This window comes from Centroberyx affinis, unplaced genomic scaffold (assembly GCF_046629955.1).
Source record: "Centroberyx affinis isolate AG114_WGS23_722 - 3 ecotype Tasmania unplaced genomic scaffold, CSIRO-AGI_Caff_v1 ptg004902l_1, whole genome shotgun sequence".
NCBI lineage: Eukaryota > Metazoa > Chordata > Actinopteri > Beryciformes > Berycidae > Centroberyx > Centroberyx affinis.
Genome location: NW_027282404.1, coordinates 171194 through 187925, shown reverse-complemented (window position 1 = coordinate 187925; position 16732 = coordinate 171194). Strand labels below are relative to the sequence as shown.

General features: G+C 41.5%; 1 protein-coding gene across 1 annotated transcript; it reads left to right on the top strand.

The window, feature by feature from the left end:
- Window positions 1–176: 176 nt before the first annotated feature.
- tnni3k (TNNI3 interacting kinase) lies at window positions 177–14927 on the top strand. The gene is made up of 25 exons (XM_071545395.1): window positions 177–216; window positions 600–708; window positions 899–984; window positions 1504–1601; window positions 2029–2139; window positions 2252–2350; window positions 2555–2693; window positions 3068–3212; window positions 3305–3409; window positions 3590–3684; window positions 3981–4130; window positions 4222–4305; window positions 4385–4441; window positions 5929–6021; window positions 6110–6167; window positions 6269–6463; window positions 7257–7361; window positions 7454–7506; window positions 7801–7853; window positions 8481–8613; window positions 9256–9365; window positions 11091–11150; window positions 11386–11555; window positions 13897–13976; window positions 14848–14927. The coding sequence occupies exons 1-25, from the start codon at window positions 177–179 to the stop codon at window positions 14925–14927; spliced, it is 2508 nt and encodes an 835-aa protein (XP_071401496.1).
- The last annotated feature ends 1805 nt before the right edge of the window (window positions 14928–16732 follow it).

Sequence of the window (16732 nt, the reverse complement as noted above, 5' to 3'; positions counted from 1 at the left end):
TGTCATAGTTGTGAGGCATTCCACTCAAAGATGTTTATTTTTAGCCCACAGCCATGATCCCCCTTTATCTGGCCCTATGCAATTGTGGCAGAGTGAGAGATTGTATTACCGCTTTACTCTAGAGAAAGTTTTAAAGCTTTACTATACAACACATATCAAACCAACAGGACCTTTCAATGGGAAATTACAAATCAAGACCGACTCAGACATGTACAGGTAATAGCTTGGTGTCTTTGTGACTGGGTGAGAGTGTTGTTTTCAGACTTAGAGGACTGACAACAAGGTTTGCGTTGAAGAGGGAAAGCCTGGGAGGATGGGAATTATGTTTTGCTGCCATCGTTCTGTCATTGTTCTGTTAAAAATACTGTGTAAAATGCTGTTGTGTTAAAAATACTGTAGTGACTAATAATGTCAGATAGGAATGTTCAGGTACAATGCAATATATATAATTTTGGACTCGTTTACATTTACATTTCTTTGCAAATCCCCAATTTTTCTCCATATATTTACAATGATATGGTATGAATAACGTGAATATTATAATTCTGCATATCAGCAATAATGTAAATGTTATTATGCTTGATGATGGGTCTGTGAAGATGAGTGGAAGAAGAAGGTGTGCGAGTCGTACTCCGTCATCATCGAGAAGTTGGAGGATGACCTGCGGATCAAAGACGATGAACTACTGGAGCTCAAACATGCTTTCAGGTGACAGTAGAAGCATTTTCTGTGTTTCTATAAGTGGAATTCAATCTCTAACCTTTTATGCTGTGTGAGTCATTGTATGAAATAGATTTAACAGAACAAAGAGCTTGTGTTCTGCTCAGTTTGTTCGCTTTCCTGTGCCAGATGGCTTTTGATTGTCACAAGCAGATGAAGTTGATTTTCTGTGGTTCAGCTCTGATGAGGCTTTTCAGAAGGTGAACTTGAGCTACCGAACAGAGAGTGGGCTGTCCCTGCTGCATCTCTGCTGTGTCTGCGGAGGTATGCACAGCTACCAACCGTCTATTAATAACCTCACCAAAACATTACAGTGGAAAAAAGGATTACATTGGACCGACTTTATTGTTCGCCACAGTAGAAGTTCACCTTTGGTTTCAACCACATACAAGTAAAAATGCAGTTAGTAAGTAAAAAAAAAGTACTAAAGAAAAGTAAATTCGAAGTATAAAGTTGATTTAAAAAGTTAATACAGTACATGCAATATACAGTAGTGTTTATGAAAGGCAGCCCCAAGAGAATCGTGTTACAGAGTCCAATTGAAATTGTGCAAATTACACTTATCTGGGAAGATTGTGAATATCATGAAGATCCCACTGAGTCGTTTTTGTGGCTTACCAATCACTTTCCCTGCAATTTCAGCTATCTGGACAGCTTGCTTTCTTCTCTACATTTCAGTTCCTATACCTTACTGTCATGCTACCTTGCTGTGTTTGCTTGAAGCAGGATATTTTGTTAAGCCTAATATTGCTCCAGTACATCATATTATATGTTTGTGACCAGGGAACAAGGTTCATATTCGCACCCTTATGCTGAAAGGCCTGCGTCCGTCCAGACTGAGCAAGAACGGATTCACTGCCCTCCACCTGGCTGCTTATAAGGTGAAGAGAATACAACAATAAGACAGAGATTTCAAAGATTTGAAAAACTTTGCTTTCCCTTTGCACAGTATTGATCTGTGCTGTTTGTGAGATTTGTCATCTGGTGAAGAGCTTTCTAGCTTTTTACCACATGGTGGAGTGCAAGTTGCACACAAAGGCAGTAGGATGGTGAACTACATTTTGTACTCAATGCATTTCTTGGAAAGATTTGAAAAGATAGTTTTTTTTACTGAACTGCTTTATTTGCACTGATTTGGTAAAGATGTGGTAATGTCAGTATAATCGTTGCTAACCTTGATAAGGTGGCTGCAAAGACTAGTGGAGGATGAAGGTGAGTGTTGTACTCTGTAATCCTGATACAGTTTCATCAGGATCAGGGTTCAAGCAGCTCTGTGGAAGTGAGTCTGCTTTTGTTTCCCTGCCACAGGACAATGCTGAGCTGGTGACTGCTCTCCTCCATGGGGGGTCAGACATCCAGCAGGTGGGTTACGGTGCGCTCACCGCCCTGCACATTGCCACGGTGGCTGGGCACCATGAGGTGAGAGCTGAACCTGGGCTTTATTTCTGTTTTTTTGCATTGTGAACATAATTATCAACAGCTATGAACCTTTCCTTGCTTTTTTACACTGAAGATTTATCATTTTTTCCAGGCGGTGGATATACTCCTACAGCATGGAGCTTATGTCAATGTCCAGGATGCTGTGTTCTTCACCCCGCTGCATATTGCTGCTTTCTATGGCCATGAACATGTAATCGCCTGCACCTACCTATTGTGACCTAATGCATTCACCAATAACAATGAAATCAATCAATCAACAACTTTGGTTGAGGTTCAGATTAGTTCAGAAACTGACAATTCTCTTACCTTTCCTGGAACTCATATGAGTATGTTTCTTCTCACACTGACCTGATCTGCCCGTTATTCATCTGGCCTCCATCTCTTCGCCTCCCAGGTGACGAAGCTGCTGCTGAAGTTCGGGGCGGATGTGAATGTGAGCGGCGAGGTGGGTGACCGGCCGCTGCACCTGGCTGCAGCCAAGGGCTTCCTGGGCATCGTCAAGCTGCTGATGGGAGAAGGGAGCAAGACTGATGGTGAGACTTTGAGCCAAGAGTGCATTTTAGATGTTCAATTAACATTCACTTGAGTCACTGATGAGTAACAGGATACAGAGTAAAGTAAGTAAGTTCACATATACTGTACTTACCTGTGGTTTTAAACAGCATTTGGCTTATCTTGTCCTTTGGAGTGTGCTCCAGGCAGAAGGCAGAGCTAAATGCATTAATTACCTACACTATGCACTGCTATAGATCCACTGTCTAACCCTGCTGATTACTTTCTCCCAAGGCACAGGAAAGCCAGTTGCACTTATTAACCTTTAAGCTGTGCTCATAAATGAAGTTGACTGTGTAGATGGAGATGATTGCAGGATTGATAATTTAACTGACTTGTCTACTCCTCTCTGCAGTAAATGCCCAGGACAACGAGGACCATGTGCCTCTCCACTTCTGCGCCCGCTTTGGTCATCAGCAGATTGTGCGTTTCCTTCTGCAGGGCAACTTTCACGCACAGCCTCACTCTGTCAACATCTATGGGGACACGCCGCTACACTTGTAAGTGTTTCACAGCGTCAGTACCCTTCTGTGATTTTGGTAGATGATGTGAAGTTGACACGGTCAGCATACTGAACGCTGTGTTTCTTCAGGGCCTGCTATAACGGCAAATTTGAGGTGGTGAAGGAGATTGTTCAGCTTTCTGGCACAGATAGTCTGTCAAAGGAGAATATATTCAGTGAAACAACATTTCACAGGTATGGTCTATCACACTGTTTACCTTTATTTATAGTATGCAAAACTAAAACACACAGACACAATTTACATTGTCATTTGTTTGGCCAAGTTTAAAATAATTTTCACCGGGTTTCATTCACTTTTTATACTGTAATTTCTGTATCTCTGAGGTAATCTGAGTGTATATCTGTGCCTCACAGTGCCTGCACCTATGGTAAAAACCTGGAGATGGTTCAGTTCTTGTTGAGCCAGAACACTATGAGTGTCAACCATCAGGGCAGAGATGGACACACAGGTACATCTTTCCATCCTTCAGAGGCTATATAATATAATAATAACTCATTTGTTCACTTGCACAAATAGCTTTGTACTGGATCAAGCTCCAAGTTCAATATCTTTATTGTCCCAAAGTGAAATTGGTTATGCAGTCAGGTAAACACAAAGGTAAAAACAACATGGAACAAACACTTTAGATAAAAACCGAACACATAAAAAAATTAAATCCCTAACATAAGATCATTTATCATTCAGTTGTGTTTTTTTCGTAAGCCCGCACTGTCTTTGACCTTTGACCCTGACAACTGTGTTTAGCCCTGCACAGTGCCTGTTTCCATGGCCACATCCGCCTGGTGCAGTTCCTGCTGGACAGTGGGGCCGACATGAACCTTGTCGCCTGTGACCCCAGCAGGTCCAGCGGGGAGAAGGAGGAGCAGACCTGCCTGATGTGGGCTTATGAGAAAGGTCTGTTCACACGACGAACCGACACACTCACCTATCGGGGAAGATCTTATGAAAACCCTCATGAGTTCTGACCTTGTGTTTTCTATCTCAGGTCATGATGCCATCGTCACCTTGCTGAAACACTACAAACGTCCCGATGACTCCCCCTGCAATGAGTACTCCCAGCCAGGAGGGGGTGAGTTACCCTCATGTCTGGAATAAAAAGCACCCAAGTCCTTTCATTAATCTGTCTGTATATGTTGGCTTTCTTTCAGATGGGTCCTACGTTTCTGTGCCGTCTCCCCTGGGCAAGATCAAAAGCATGACTAAAGGTAGTGACGTGGAGTGAAGCGTGAGGCAGATTTCCTGCACTTCACATCACTGTCAGCTGGCATGACAACACACACTATTTCTGTTACCAAGGGAAGGGACTTAGCTACTGTTGATCACACCGTTCCCTCTGTTGTCCTCCACAGTGAAACTGGGGGTGGGGAGAACTGTGGATCTGTCTCCATCTGTGTATCTTAGTGGCTACTGGTCTGAATTTGATGAAACTTGGGTGAATGGTGCATCTTACCATTGAGAGCTATATAAAAAAGTATGCTGATTGGCCTAAAGGGGGCACTATAGCAGTTACTGAAACTGAACAAGCATCTGCTACCTGCACCTGTGCAGGGGAGGATAGAGCTTCTAACAGGGCAACACTGATCACCTGAGGAGCTGGAAGCAGAAAGGGGCTTATAGTCAATCTGAAGGGCATACACACCGCAGTATTTCCATTATATGTAGGTTATTCAACCCTGGCACACATGGCTTCCCTCTTCTCTTCAACAGCTTACATTGGTCAGCAGTGAGCATTTAAGGCCGCAAGAATATTTTCATCCTAAAATCATAAGACACTTGATTTTGTCTCTTATCCACTGAGCAGATGGAGCTCTTTCGGATGAAAAATCTGCCAAAATTGTGAGAGATGCCAAACTGCATGAGAAGCAACTATTAGGGCCTGGAAACACAATTTTAATCCTTGGCCTGGATCTGTTTCCCTCGTCTAATTTTCGCATCATTAACTGCATGATTAGTTTTGGTCTGAATATTGGCCATATTTTTAGAAGAAGTGATTCTCAAAATGTGCTCTTGTGCTCTTAAATTTCAATCAGTGAATGCCAATGCTGGCTTTTCTGTATAAACCAAGTGACATAATCCAGAAATAATAATACTGATTCAGTGCTTGCATGCATCTTGTATAGAAACATTTTCCTTAGCTTGCAAATCTTATCTATCTATATCTTGCTAAAAAAAAGTTTTGTAGGGTCTACTTTGGTATTTGATATTTCAAAGTTTATAATACCAGTCATTTTTATATTTACATACTAATCTCAGTGAGAGGAACAGACATTCATGTCTACTGTATTTTCTCCCTTTGAAGGCTATGTACCAGCCACTGTAAGAACTCACCACAAATTAGTTTTTAAAAGTAAAATTTCAAAAACCTCTTTCCAGGCAGCACCATGCCCTCGGGCCCCCTAGCATTTCTGGGGAAGTGCCCTTTTAAAGATCATTTTTTGGCATTTCTGCTTTATTAGACACAGTGAAAAGAGACAGAAAATATCTGAGATCAGTGCAAAGACTGCCCTTTTACAATGTTTCACCCCTGCCTCGTTGAGAGTCTGTGCATGCCACCGCTTGTAGGCCTACAGTAGGCTATATTGTACACAAATGCATCTCATTCATGAAATTGACATGGTTGTCTCTGACATAATGGAAATTTTATTAGTTGTCACTGAAAAACTCTTCTAGAAACGTAATCCTCTCTTTTCAGAGAAAGCAGATGTTCTTCTGCTCAGAGCCAGCCTCCCATCTCATTTCCACCTGCAGCTTTCTGAGCTTGAGTTCAGTGAAATTATCGGATCAGGTAACTACATCCATATCTTCTCTGTTTTTCTCTCGACTAATGTGCTTCCCTATAAGATTATCGAACATCAAATCTGCTTCACTCTCAGGCTCCTTTGGAAAGGTCTACAGAGGGAAGTGCCGGAACAAAATTGTCGCCATAAAACGGTAATCGGTGCTTTAACACAGCCAACAGATGCCATTTTGCATCCCTTGTCAGTCAAGAGAACAAAACTGATGAGTCCCTCAATGTCCGCTCTCCTCTCCAGCTATCGAGCGAACACCTACTGCTCCAAGTCAGACGTGGATATGTTCTGCAGAGAGGTTTCCATCCTCTGTCGGCTGAACCACCCCTGTGTCATCCAGTTTATGGGGGCTTGTCTGGACGACCCCAGCCAGTTCGCCATCGTCACTCAGTACGTCTCTGGAGGCTCTCTGTTCTCCCTGCTGCACGAGCAGAAGAGGTGAGGAAGTGTACACCACACTACACACACCAGAGCCTGTATTTATTACCTTAGAAAAGGAGTGTTCATCTAGTGTCCATAGATACACCCAAGCCACCCAGGTACAGTACTTCCTAGTGATGCTGCTATTCTCTCTTTATTCCTGTTAGCATAGTTAATTCTTACCATTTTACAGACTGTGGAGAGAGACAAATATGTAAGAGTCGACATGATTCACATCATGGCAGGCTAACAAAATTTGGTTCACTCATTGTTTAAAAATCCACACTTTGGATGTAAATCTACCTGTGGGAAATGTGTGCATGTCCCTGCCTGGTGTGTTTCTCCCTGTTATTTTGGTGGAAGTGAGGGCCTGGTAGCAGCTCAGCAGTGAGGTGCGTCAACACTGAGCTGAAAGTGGAGAGTTCATAAGATGTCACACTCACACCTAGTTAGCTACTAAATCCTGACATTGAGATTTCAAAGAGCTCAGACTTGGTGCGTAGATGTGGAACTGAGCGTGAGCAGTCTGCCTTAAGGAGTTACTCAGTGTCTTATAGGTCGGTGTTTATGTTTACACAACATAGCGACACACGTTTCAGATCTCGTTATCCTCCCTGGTAGTGTCCCCGCTCCAATCTCTCCCCTCAGCCGGGCTCATCATTGATCCAGATGAAGTGTTCCACTAACTCTGCGCCCAGGTGCCGTCTTCATGGACTGTCCTATTGATCTGTGTAAAGTGCTGCGCATGATTGGCAGGGACCATTGATCCGGCACTAAGTGGCTGCTACTTTAATGATGTGTCAATGGACAGGCTCATCGACCTGCAGTCCAAGCTCATCATTGCCATCGACGTGGCCAAGGGCATGGAGTACCTGCACAACCTCACCCAGCCCATCATCCACAGGGACCTCAACAGGTAGCTGTCGCAGTAATAGCATGTGTGGCTGGATGATATTGGCAATCTGAAATAACTGTTATCATTGCAAATAATACATGTGTTCCTTCCAGTCACAATATTCTGCTTTATGAGGACGGACATGCTGTGGTGGCTGATTTCGGAGGTAAGGCAAAGGCACTCATTACCGTCTCTTCTTTGCCATACAGGGGTAATTGAAGTCATGCTTGAAAAAAGAAAGACAGGAAAAAGTGCAAGATGAACATAAATACTTGGTACATCTATTGACTGGCAGCTGTGGTTCTGGCGGTTGGTTGTATTGCTGGCAATCTAGGAATTTAAGTTTTTTCAGCTGTCCAGTTCATTGTAAGTCACTCTGGATAAGAGCGTGAGCTAAATGACTAAAATTTAAATCGATATAAATTGTTTGACACTTGCTCGTCCCTTTCCTTCCCTGCAGAATCTAGATTTCTACAGTCTGTGGATGAGGACAACATGACCAAGCAGCCAGGGGTCAGTCCTGTTTCCTCGCTTTTTGATTTTTATTAATTTGATGACTTTTAACACATCAAGCATTAAATGTAAAATCATTTGAGGATGTGTTTGTCTCCCTGCTGTGCCACCCATACCAAAATCCAATGCACCCATGGATTTGTAAGGCACTCTAGATAAAAGCGTATGTTATATTATTTTGTGGGAGCTGAAGCCAGAGCTCCTGCTAAGGCACCTGCCATCAATTACCCTCCAGAGAAAAAAAAAAACTGCCCTCATGCAGATTGTGTCTCAATGTGCTGACTCATCAGAACCCAGAGTGCTTGGCCTGCAGTTTGGTGTTAAGTGTGTTACATCCCATGGGCACAGCCTGTTCTGAGGAACCAGTTGTCCTTGCTGGGGCACAGTGTTTATGCCAGTAATTGGGCTAGGTGTGTGTGTGTGTGTGTGTGTGTGTGTGTGTGTGTGTGTGATGGCCTGTCATGATGTCTTCAATATGATTTGTTATGTTTTTTTAAACCCTGTCTGCCAACTAAAACTCTTTACAAGGCAATAAAGATTTGAATGAAACTGAGTGCCTGAATGCCTGTGTATGCGCATATATGTGCATGCGTGTGTGTGTGTGTGTGTGTGTGTGTGTGTGTGTAGAACCTGCGTTGGATGGCTCCAGAGGTATTCACCCAGTGCACACGCTACACAGTGAAGGCGGACATGTTCAGCTATGCCCTCTGTCTGTGGGAGCTGCTTACTGGAGAAATCCCCTTCGCTCACCTGAAACCTGGTAATTTCTCTTCACATCAGTCAAAAGACTTCAGAAATCATAATGAAAATTTGTATACATGACTGTGTGCACGATTTTCTATATAGGGTGATTACAGTGAATTTTTGGTAGATTTGCAGGGTGGGGATAATTTTGGGGAGAGTTCGACTGATATATTAATTTGCAGATATATCGGGCTGATATTGGCCTTTATATCGGACATCAGCCACTCGTGTTGTCCACTGCTGATATCATGGAGGTTCCTCCCTGACCACAGCTACAGAAAAACAGTCTCTAAAACCTCAATGACATTTGATTTTCTTTACATATTTTCTTTATTAATTTCATTGTTCATTAATGCTTTTTGTAAATTCATTCATTTAAAAGCCTCATGTATCCCAGAGTTTCCTCTACTACTGAACAGGTGTTGTTTCCACCCTGCCAAGAATAAAATTATGTGGGGAAACACTGAATTGCTTGTCATTTTGTGGGACAAAAATGAAAAAATTAAAAGATATTGAATATTGGTATATATGGGCTATCGGCAGCTTCAATACAAAAATATCGGCATTAAAATCAGCCTTCAAAAATGCGTATTGTTCTATTTATGAGACTGAACAGAAGTTCAAATGGACATCAAAGGTCATGCTCCCCTCTCCCCAGCGGCTGCAGCAGCAGACATGGCCTACCATCACATCCGGCCTCCTGTCGGCTACTCCATCCCCAAACCCATCTCCTCTCTGCTGATGAGAGGCTGGAACGCCTGCCCAGAGGTAAACCTGAGCCCTGGTCATCAGTCATCATCACTCCAATAATAGCTTGTTCTTAAATTACTGTACACATGAAGCTTATACAATATATTGCACGTGAGTGTATGCCCAATATGTGCTATACTATACACACAGCCTTTTCGTTTCACAACTGTGTGAATAAGGGAAGCTTTTGCCCAACTGACAGGGAGTCTTAGTGACAGGTGCGTAGAAGAACCACAGTCCTCAAAAATAGAGAAAAGACCCGCATACTATCTGCACTGACACATCAAAAAATACATTTAATAAGAGGCAACGTTTCGGTCAAGGACCTTTATCAGGCATCAACGTTTCAGTTGTTTTCTCCATTTTAGTTTCACAACTGTAAAATGATCCCACCACTAACATCATTCCTTGTCATTAGCTCATTAGACATACTGAGGCACTGGGAGCCAAGTGAGCGGATGCTGAGTCAGCTGCTTCTGGAAGCGTGTGCAGGACTAATGAATGGGACAGGCGGATCCCCAGATGCTACATTATTGCGTGACTGTTCACATCTAGGAGCGCACACCAACCGCATGGTCGTCCCTTGGTGCTGCGCTGTGATGTTCATAATGGGCTTGGCATGTTTATTTGGCCTCATTAAAAACATTATTACACAACCAAGCACGTTGGCACATTTTCCCCCTCCTTGGTGCAGCTGGCCTTGCTGTTTGCCAGGTTGCCAGCCAACCGCCTCCGTAGATAACATGGATCTGCCTCCCTGGGCGATCGCCTCGTCCCAGTGCCCCAGTGCCCCAGAAACTGTGTCAAGTGTCAAGACGCAGTGTTTTTAAAGAGACTCCCATTATAGCAGGCCGTCAGGATGTTTCAGTACATGCACACTCACCTCGCATGTTCCCTCACCTGTACAGTTCACCATTTCCCACAGGGTCTGAAAGTAGAGCAAGTTGCATCATGTTTACAGGCTTTGAACAGAGCACTTTAATGGTTAAAGCCCTTGAGACTGAGAGTGAATGCTGCAGTGTAAGCACATTTTATGATAACTGCTGTCAGATGAAAACTAAACTGTAAAAAGTAAGTTTGTCATGAATGAAGAAATGAATGCTTATTTTCTCAGTGACACCCATGTAATTTAAAATTGCACAATGTTGTTTTTAATAGGCTTCGAGGGCCTAAAGCTCATGAAACTCACTGCACATGAATGACAAAGTAAACTTTCAGTTCAAGCCAAAACACCAAAACAAAACAAAAAAACAAAAATGCAATTATGTGATTTTTCTGTGACGAACTGACGAAATTTAATATATATGATGACAGGGGAAAGTCTAATTTTCTAAATTCAAGATGAGAGCACTTGAAGAAGATTTATTGTTTTATCATGTTTTCATGTTCATCATCTTTTCTTGTGCTCCCTGCATGGGTTTTATTTATTCAAAGCAGTATGCAGACGGGCCTTGGCCACCGTCTGCGGATGTGATGTATAATTGAACAGCTCTAGGGTGGCAGTGTTTGTTCTTTTATAGTGAGGGAAAAGATCTGAGGGCCGCTTTTGAAGCAGAGTTCACCTTTGCTTCATGCGTGGGTGGACTAAAATGAACACAACATACAGGACAATGTTGGGGAGAACACAGGTGTGAGTGTGTGTGAGTGTCTGTATGTGTGTGTGTGTGTGTGTGTCTGTGTTTAGGGTGATACCTGGTTTGGCCTTGAAGCAGAGCTAAGTATAGTCTGCTTTTTCCGATTCAGGACAGGCCTGAGTTCTCTGAAGTGGTTACCAACCTGGAGGAATGCCTGTGCAATGTTGAGGTATAAAGATTGCTTTATTGGAAATAAATATACCAAATGATATATATTAATGCTATAATGCGCTGTTCCCATGTCAACTCCTGTAACATTTTAATAAGCATATAATATATACGTCTATTGTGATAATTCAACTCACAGTTATGAATGGCCATTTCTGTTTGGGTGCTGATGTGTGTGTGTGTGTGTGTGTGTGTGTGTGTGTGTGTGTGTGTGTGTGTGTGTGTTCCCCTCACAGCTGATGTCTCCAGCCTCCAGTAACAGCAGTGGCTCTCTGTCTCCCTCCTCCTCCTCTGACTGTCTGGTTGGGCGCGGGGGCCCCAGCCGCAGCCATGTGGCCGCCCTGCGCTCCCGCTTCGAGCTGGAGTACGCTCTCAACGCTCGCGCCTACGCCGTCTGGACTCAGAGGTAGGAGGACTCAAGCATCTGCTGAGACAGGTGAACGTCGAGAGGTCGAGGACAACGCAGATAATTAAACAAACGCTGTGGCGTCCCTTTAGGCCAATCAGCGCAGTTTTGAAAAATAGCGAAACAGAGAAATAAGATGCATCATTCCCCACAGTTTCGTCAAAATCCAAATCAGTGACGTCTGATATATTGTGACATACAGACAAGCAGTGGTGGAAAGTAACTAAGTACATTTACTCAAGTACTGTACTTAAGTACAATTTTGAGCTACTTGTACTTGAGTATTTCCATTTTATGCTACTTTGTACTTATACTCCACTACATTTTTGAGGGAAATATTGTACTTTTTACTCCATTACATTTATTTCACAGCTATAGTTACTAGTTACTTTTCAGATCAATATTTTATATTTAAAACATTTGATCATCTTTATAAAATAACTATAAAATAGCAATGTTATAGATTAGACTACCCAAAAGTATAGCTAAATTGTTAAGATTAGCTTCACGTTGACAACTTTAAAATGCTGCTTACATGTACATGTATGTCAATAAATCAGTATTAATATTCCAATAATTTATGAAAAATATATCTCTCTAAATGGGGACAGTTTGCATAATGAGTACGTTTACTTTGATGCTCTAAGTAAATTTTGCTGCCAATACTTATGTACTTTTACTTAAGTAAGATTTTGAATGCAGGACTTTTACTTGTAATGGAGTATCTTTACATTGTTGTATTGCTACTCTTACTTAAGTAAAAGATCTCAGTACTTCTTCCACCACTGCAGACAAGTAAACAAATGTTGTAGCGCCCTCCCTTAGAGCAATCAGTGTGATTTTGAAAATGCTGGGAAGAGAGTGATAACACACAACATTTCCCTACGTTTCGTGAAAATGCGATCAGCAGCATCCAAGATATTGTACGTGATTTAAAGACAAGTAAGCAAAGTTGTAGTGCCCCTGTTTGGCCAATTGTTGCAATTTTAAAAATGCCACAATGGAGCAAAGAGACGCATCCTTCCCATAAATTTTGTGAATATCCAATTACTTATCCGATTATATTGTATATCCGTAACTGGGTTAAGAACATGCATGTAAACGTAGCCAGTGCTGTTTGAGCCAGTGCGCCTCAAACAGTTTCAACCAGGGAGTTCAAAGTTGTTTCCTTTGACCTGATCAGGCCTTGAGGATTCCTCCCTTTAAGGCCTTTTGGCTCAAGCTCCCCTGCTAACAGGAATTCCATAAACGTCATGTCTGGGCTTGTTCGAATTTATAAGGACTTTGTAGAAATGATAGCACCTTTGTTTGACCAGTAACATGTAGATCAGTTGAGATACTTTACTGCAATAGTGTGTAGTGGAGTTGCTCGGATACAGGACCAGGAAACAAAGGAGAGCAAATGCAATAAAACATGCATGGCATTCTGACTAAGGACAAAGGCCTCCATTAGTGGCCTGGCTGTGAGCCTCTGTATTTTGTGTGTGTGTGTGTGTGAGCATGCAACCAGTCAGAAGGACCTGGAGAGACGGAGCCTGGTAACAGTCACTATGAACACAGTAACGGGGGGCGGGGTTGTCATGCTGTGGTAGTGCCTAGTTGTCAGTAATTCCTTGGCTCTCCATCAAAAGTGTCATAAATTTTGTAGCAGAGAAAGTGAGAGCGGCTGGCTCGGCCGTCCTACACAGTTCACACTAGCTTCAACTCCGCAGGACATTAGATCTGGGATTCTCCCTGCTTGTATCTACCCAGCAAACATTTCAACGTCGATCGGAGGGCCAGTCCACATGGGTCATGAAGGTTGATACGTCTACTGGAGGGGCTGATATGAAAGTTTATATGACGTCGGTCCTTTCAACCCAAGACATTATAAAATACATTATTTGAATCTATAGGAAATGTACTTTTAAGCACCCCCCCCCCAAACCCTCACACACTTATTAAAGAAAATGAAATTAAGCTAAAGTTCACATCTAGCTATGTTACCTTGTAGTTTGCCCCAAATTACTTTTTTTTTTTACTAGGCCCACACTTCTACTGGCCAAGGTGCGCGGCCTACATAAAGTTGGACTAGAAATCTCTAACATGGCTTTAAATAATCTTTTACAATTTTATATGGTTGTTAAATTGTTCAGATTATATGCTGTCATATTGGCAAAGGTAGAAATAATGTCAGGTTATGGCTCAATGTCTGTTAGCCTTGTTGGCCTTGACGCAGGTTGAGCAAATGTTGGCTGGGTAGCTGCAATTCATCCGTCTTTAGTATTGTTCTGTACAGTGGATTCATGAATAATGGTTGACTTTATTCCTTATGACAGGTGATATTGTTATTCATTTTCAGTGAGCGGCGGCGCGCCTCTGGAGGCCTTTCACTGGAGGAACTAAGAAGGAACATGCAGTTTCCCCCGATTGATCGCAACGGTTCGTGTGCAAAATGCATGCGCACTGATATAGTAACAGTAATGGTATATGAAAGCAAAGATCTTGTATTTTAACACTTCATTATTGTGGTTGGGATCAGTCCATATTCAAATGAATCATCAATTCAGGCAGTGGATTTTCTTGAAATTCTAAAACTGAAAATCAAGACTAGAAGGCGATGAGGCCTGTAGACTGTGGAGCCTCCTGTCTGAGGACTGTAGGCGAGCAGTCAGTATCATCCTCTAAGTCAGTGGTTCCCAACCCAGTCCTCAAGGACCCCCTGTCCTGCAAGTTTTTATTCCATCTTTACTCTTGCACACCTGATCCCACTGGGGCCTACACACTTTCATGCTGCTCTGTTCAGGTAGATCTGTCTCTACCAATCAGCATTACACCTTAACTGGATCAGGTGCGCAAGAGTAGAGCTGGAACCAATACTTGCAGGAAAAGGGGTCCTTGAGGACTGGGTTGGGAAACACTGTCACGTTTTAAAACACACTTTTATAGACTTTCTTTCATGCAATGCACTTTTTAATACTGAATTGTTTCTTGTGTTATTTTATCTTTTAACCACTTTTTCTTTTGAATGTTTCCCAATTTTTATCTGATTTTTTTTTTTATCCGTTTTCGCAAAGCATTTACTAAACTGTGCTTTTAGGTAATTAATAATAGTAGTAATTTAGGTAGTAGTAGTAGGAGTATTATTGGTATTATTAATATTATTATTAAATGATTGAATTGAACATGAATTGACCCCACCCTATAGAGTTACACCATGCATAGCAGCTGATTTGACTGGTCATCAGTGATTAGCTGTGTTTTTGTTGTGAGTCGGAGTGTCACTCTTGTCTTTGCCTTGTCTCTTTTTCAGGATATGTGTCTGATCCCATGAGCACCATGCGCTTCCGCTCTTCCTTCAGCAGCAGTGGCAGCTTTGAGGACAGTAACTAACACTGTTCGGAGCTCATCTTTGAGTGTTCACTTTGGGTGAAACAGTAGTTACAATGCACATTTTTGTGTCACGACACAATAAGATATACTGTCCATTTTATTATTTAGAAGGGACTGGAAAATTGAATTGACAGGTGCTCTTTGGATCTAGGTAATAGCTCAATAAGACAATTCATGGGAAGGCTTTGTAAATATACTGTAAGATCCAGTCAAAAACAACAATTGCCAGCAGAAAGGTTATCCAAGGCACTCCGATTGCAAAAATGTAAATGTATTAAAATATGAATCATAACAGATTAGAATATTCATCATCAACAATGTTTTAAATCTGCATTTTAATTTTTGCAAGAGTGCCTTGGACAACTTTTGCTGGGAATTACTTTTTTGACTGGATCTTTCACTGTCAGTATTTGGATGAGGGCATTGTAAATAATGTAAGTGGATGAGTTGTTCATGAATTTACAGCACACCTTCCCAGTATCTCTTGTCCAGTGTTACATTAGTTACATTTATTATGTACAATCAAATATGTTAATTTGAATTTGGATTTTGTTGACACTTCTAGATCTTGTAAATATTTGTGACATGGTCATTTAGTTGTTGTGTATACCTTTTGCATAAAACTGAAATACAAGCTTTGACAACCCCAAAAACTGTATGCAATTATCCTGACACTCACAGTACACAAAGAAAGTAATGTCAGACTGTCCATCTTATTTTTATTTTTTGAATGGCCACATCACACAAGCATTCAGTCACTGACTTTGACAGATATGAAATGTAAAGGTGAAACCACACTAACCATAAAAGTCAGATGAAAAGGCAGAACAAAATCTTAACTACAGTTTTTGAGTAAGAGGTAGTGTTAGCAGCAATAATGACACAAATCAGTGCCTACATTGGACATATCACAATTTCACCACTTTTTTACCGAGTTAATTAGACATCTATTAGCCTATAGGTGAAGACTAAATTATTCATGTCCCCTCCTTAGTTTACCATATTGTTCCCCTCCTCAAAGTTGTATTGATGCATATATGCACATTATCTAAAAATAATGAGTAAGCTATTATGTCAAAGCACTGACTAAAACGGTCAGATCACCTCAACACACATACAGTATTGCTTCCTCCTGTGCAAAACAGATGCAATCACACATCTCTGATCAAAGCAAAAGTAACATTGTGCTTTTGCCCAGCGGGCCAGTCACTGGGAATGTAAAAAGTGTGCTAGGGTGCTTTGGGGCAAACTAAGCTATGGGAGTCTACCAGCTATGAATTATTCAATCATTTGTGCAGCGTGAGTGGAAGAGTATCTGTTTACAGGTGATTGGTGATAGCAGCTGTACTTGATACCTTGCAGAAACTATGCCTCATTGTTTGTTACCAACAATAGGAAGAGATGGGCCAATTGTAAATGTTCTATGCAACAATCAAAACTCATTATGCAGCTTCTTTTGTTGGTAATTGAAGGATAAAGACTATTTAAGTTTTTATTGTAAACACAGACATCGTGAGTCACTACAGGGCTTCTGTTGAACCTAAAGTCATCTTGATTTCACTTCAAATGATCAGCATATTAACATCTATGATTTGACCAATATATAAAATCACATTTTGTGATCACTGATAATATACTTCCAGGTCTTCATGTAGCCATCTGATTGTTGAAAGTGCTCTGCAAAAGAGAACACAAGAGTGTTTCATAATTTATTAATAACTTAATTAATGTAATAACTTTTTCACATATTAGTCCATTTAAAATCAAAAAATCAAAACAAAAAGTTTCACTTACTGTACCTCAGT

What these genes read in the sequence shown, in the direction of transcription:
- tnni3k (XM_071545395.1), top strand. Translation starts at nt 177, where the DNA reads ATGGGAAATTACAAATCAAGACCGACTCAGACATGTACAG. An exon ending in CAGTGAAATTATCGGATCAG is followed by an intron (nt 6,022 to 6,109) that starts GTAACTACATCC and finishes CTTCACTCTCAG; the next exon opens with GCTCCTTTGGAAAGGTCTAC. An exon ending in CTTCGCTCACCTGAAACCTG is followed by an intron (nt 8,614 to 9,255) that starts GTAATTTCTCTT and finishes CCCTCTCCCCAG; the next exon opens with CGGCTGCAGCAGCAGACATG.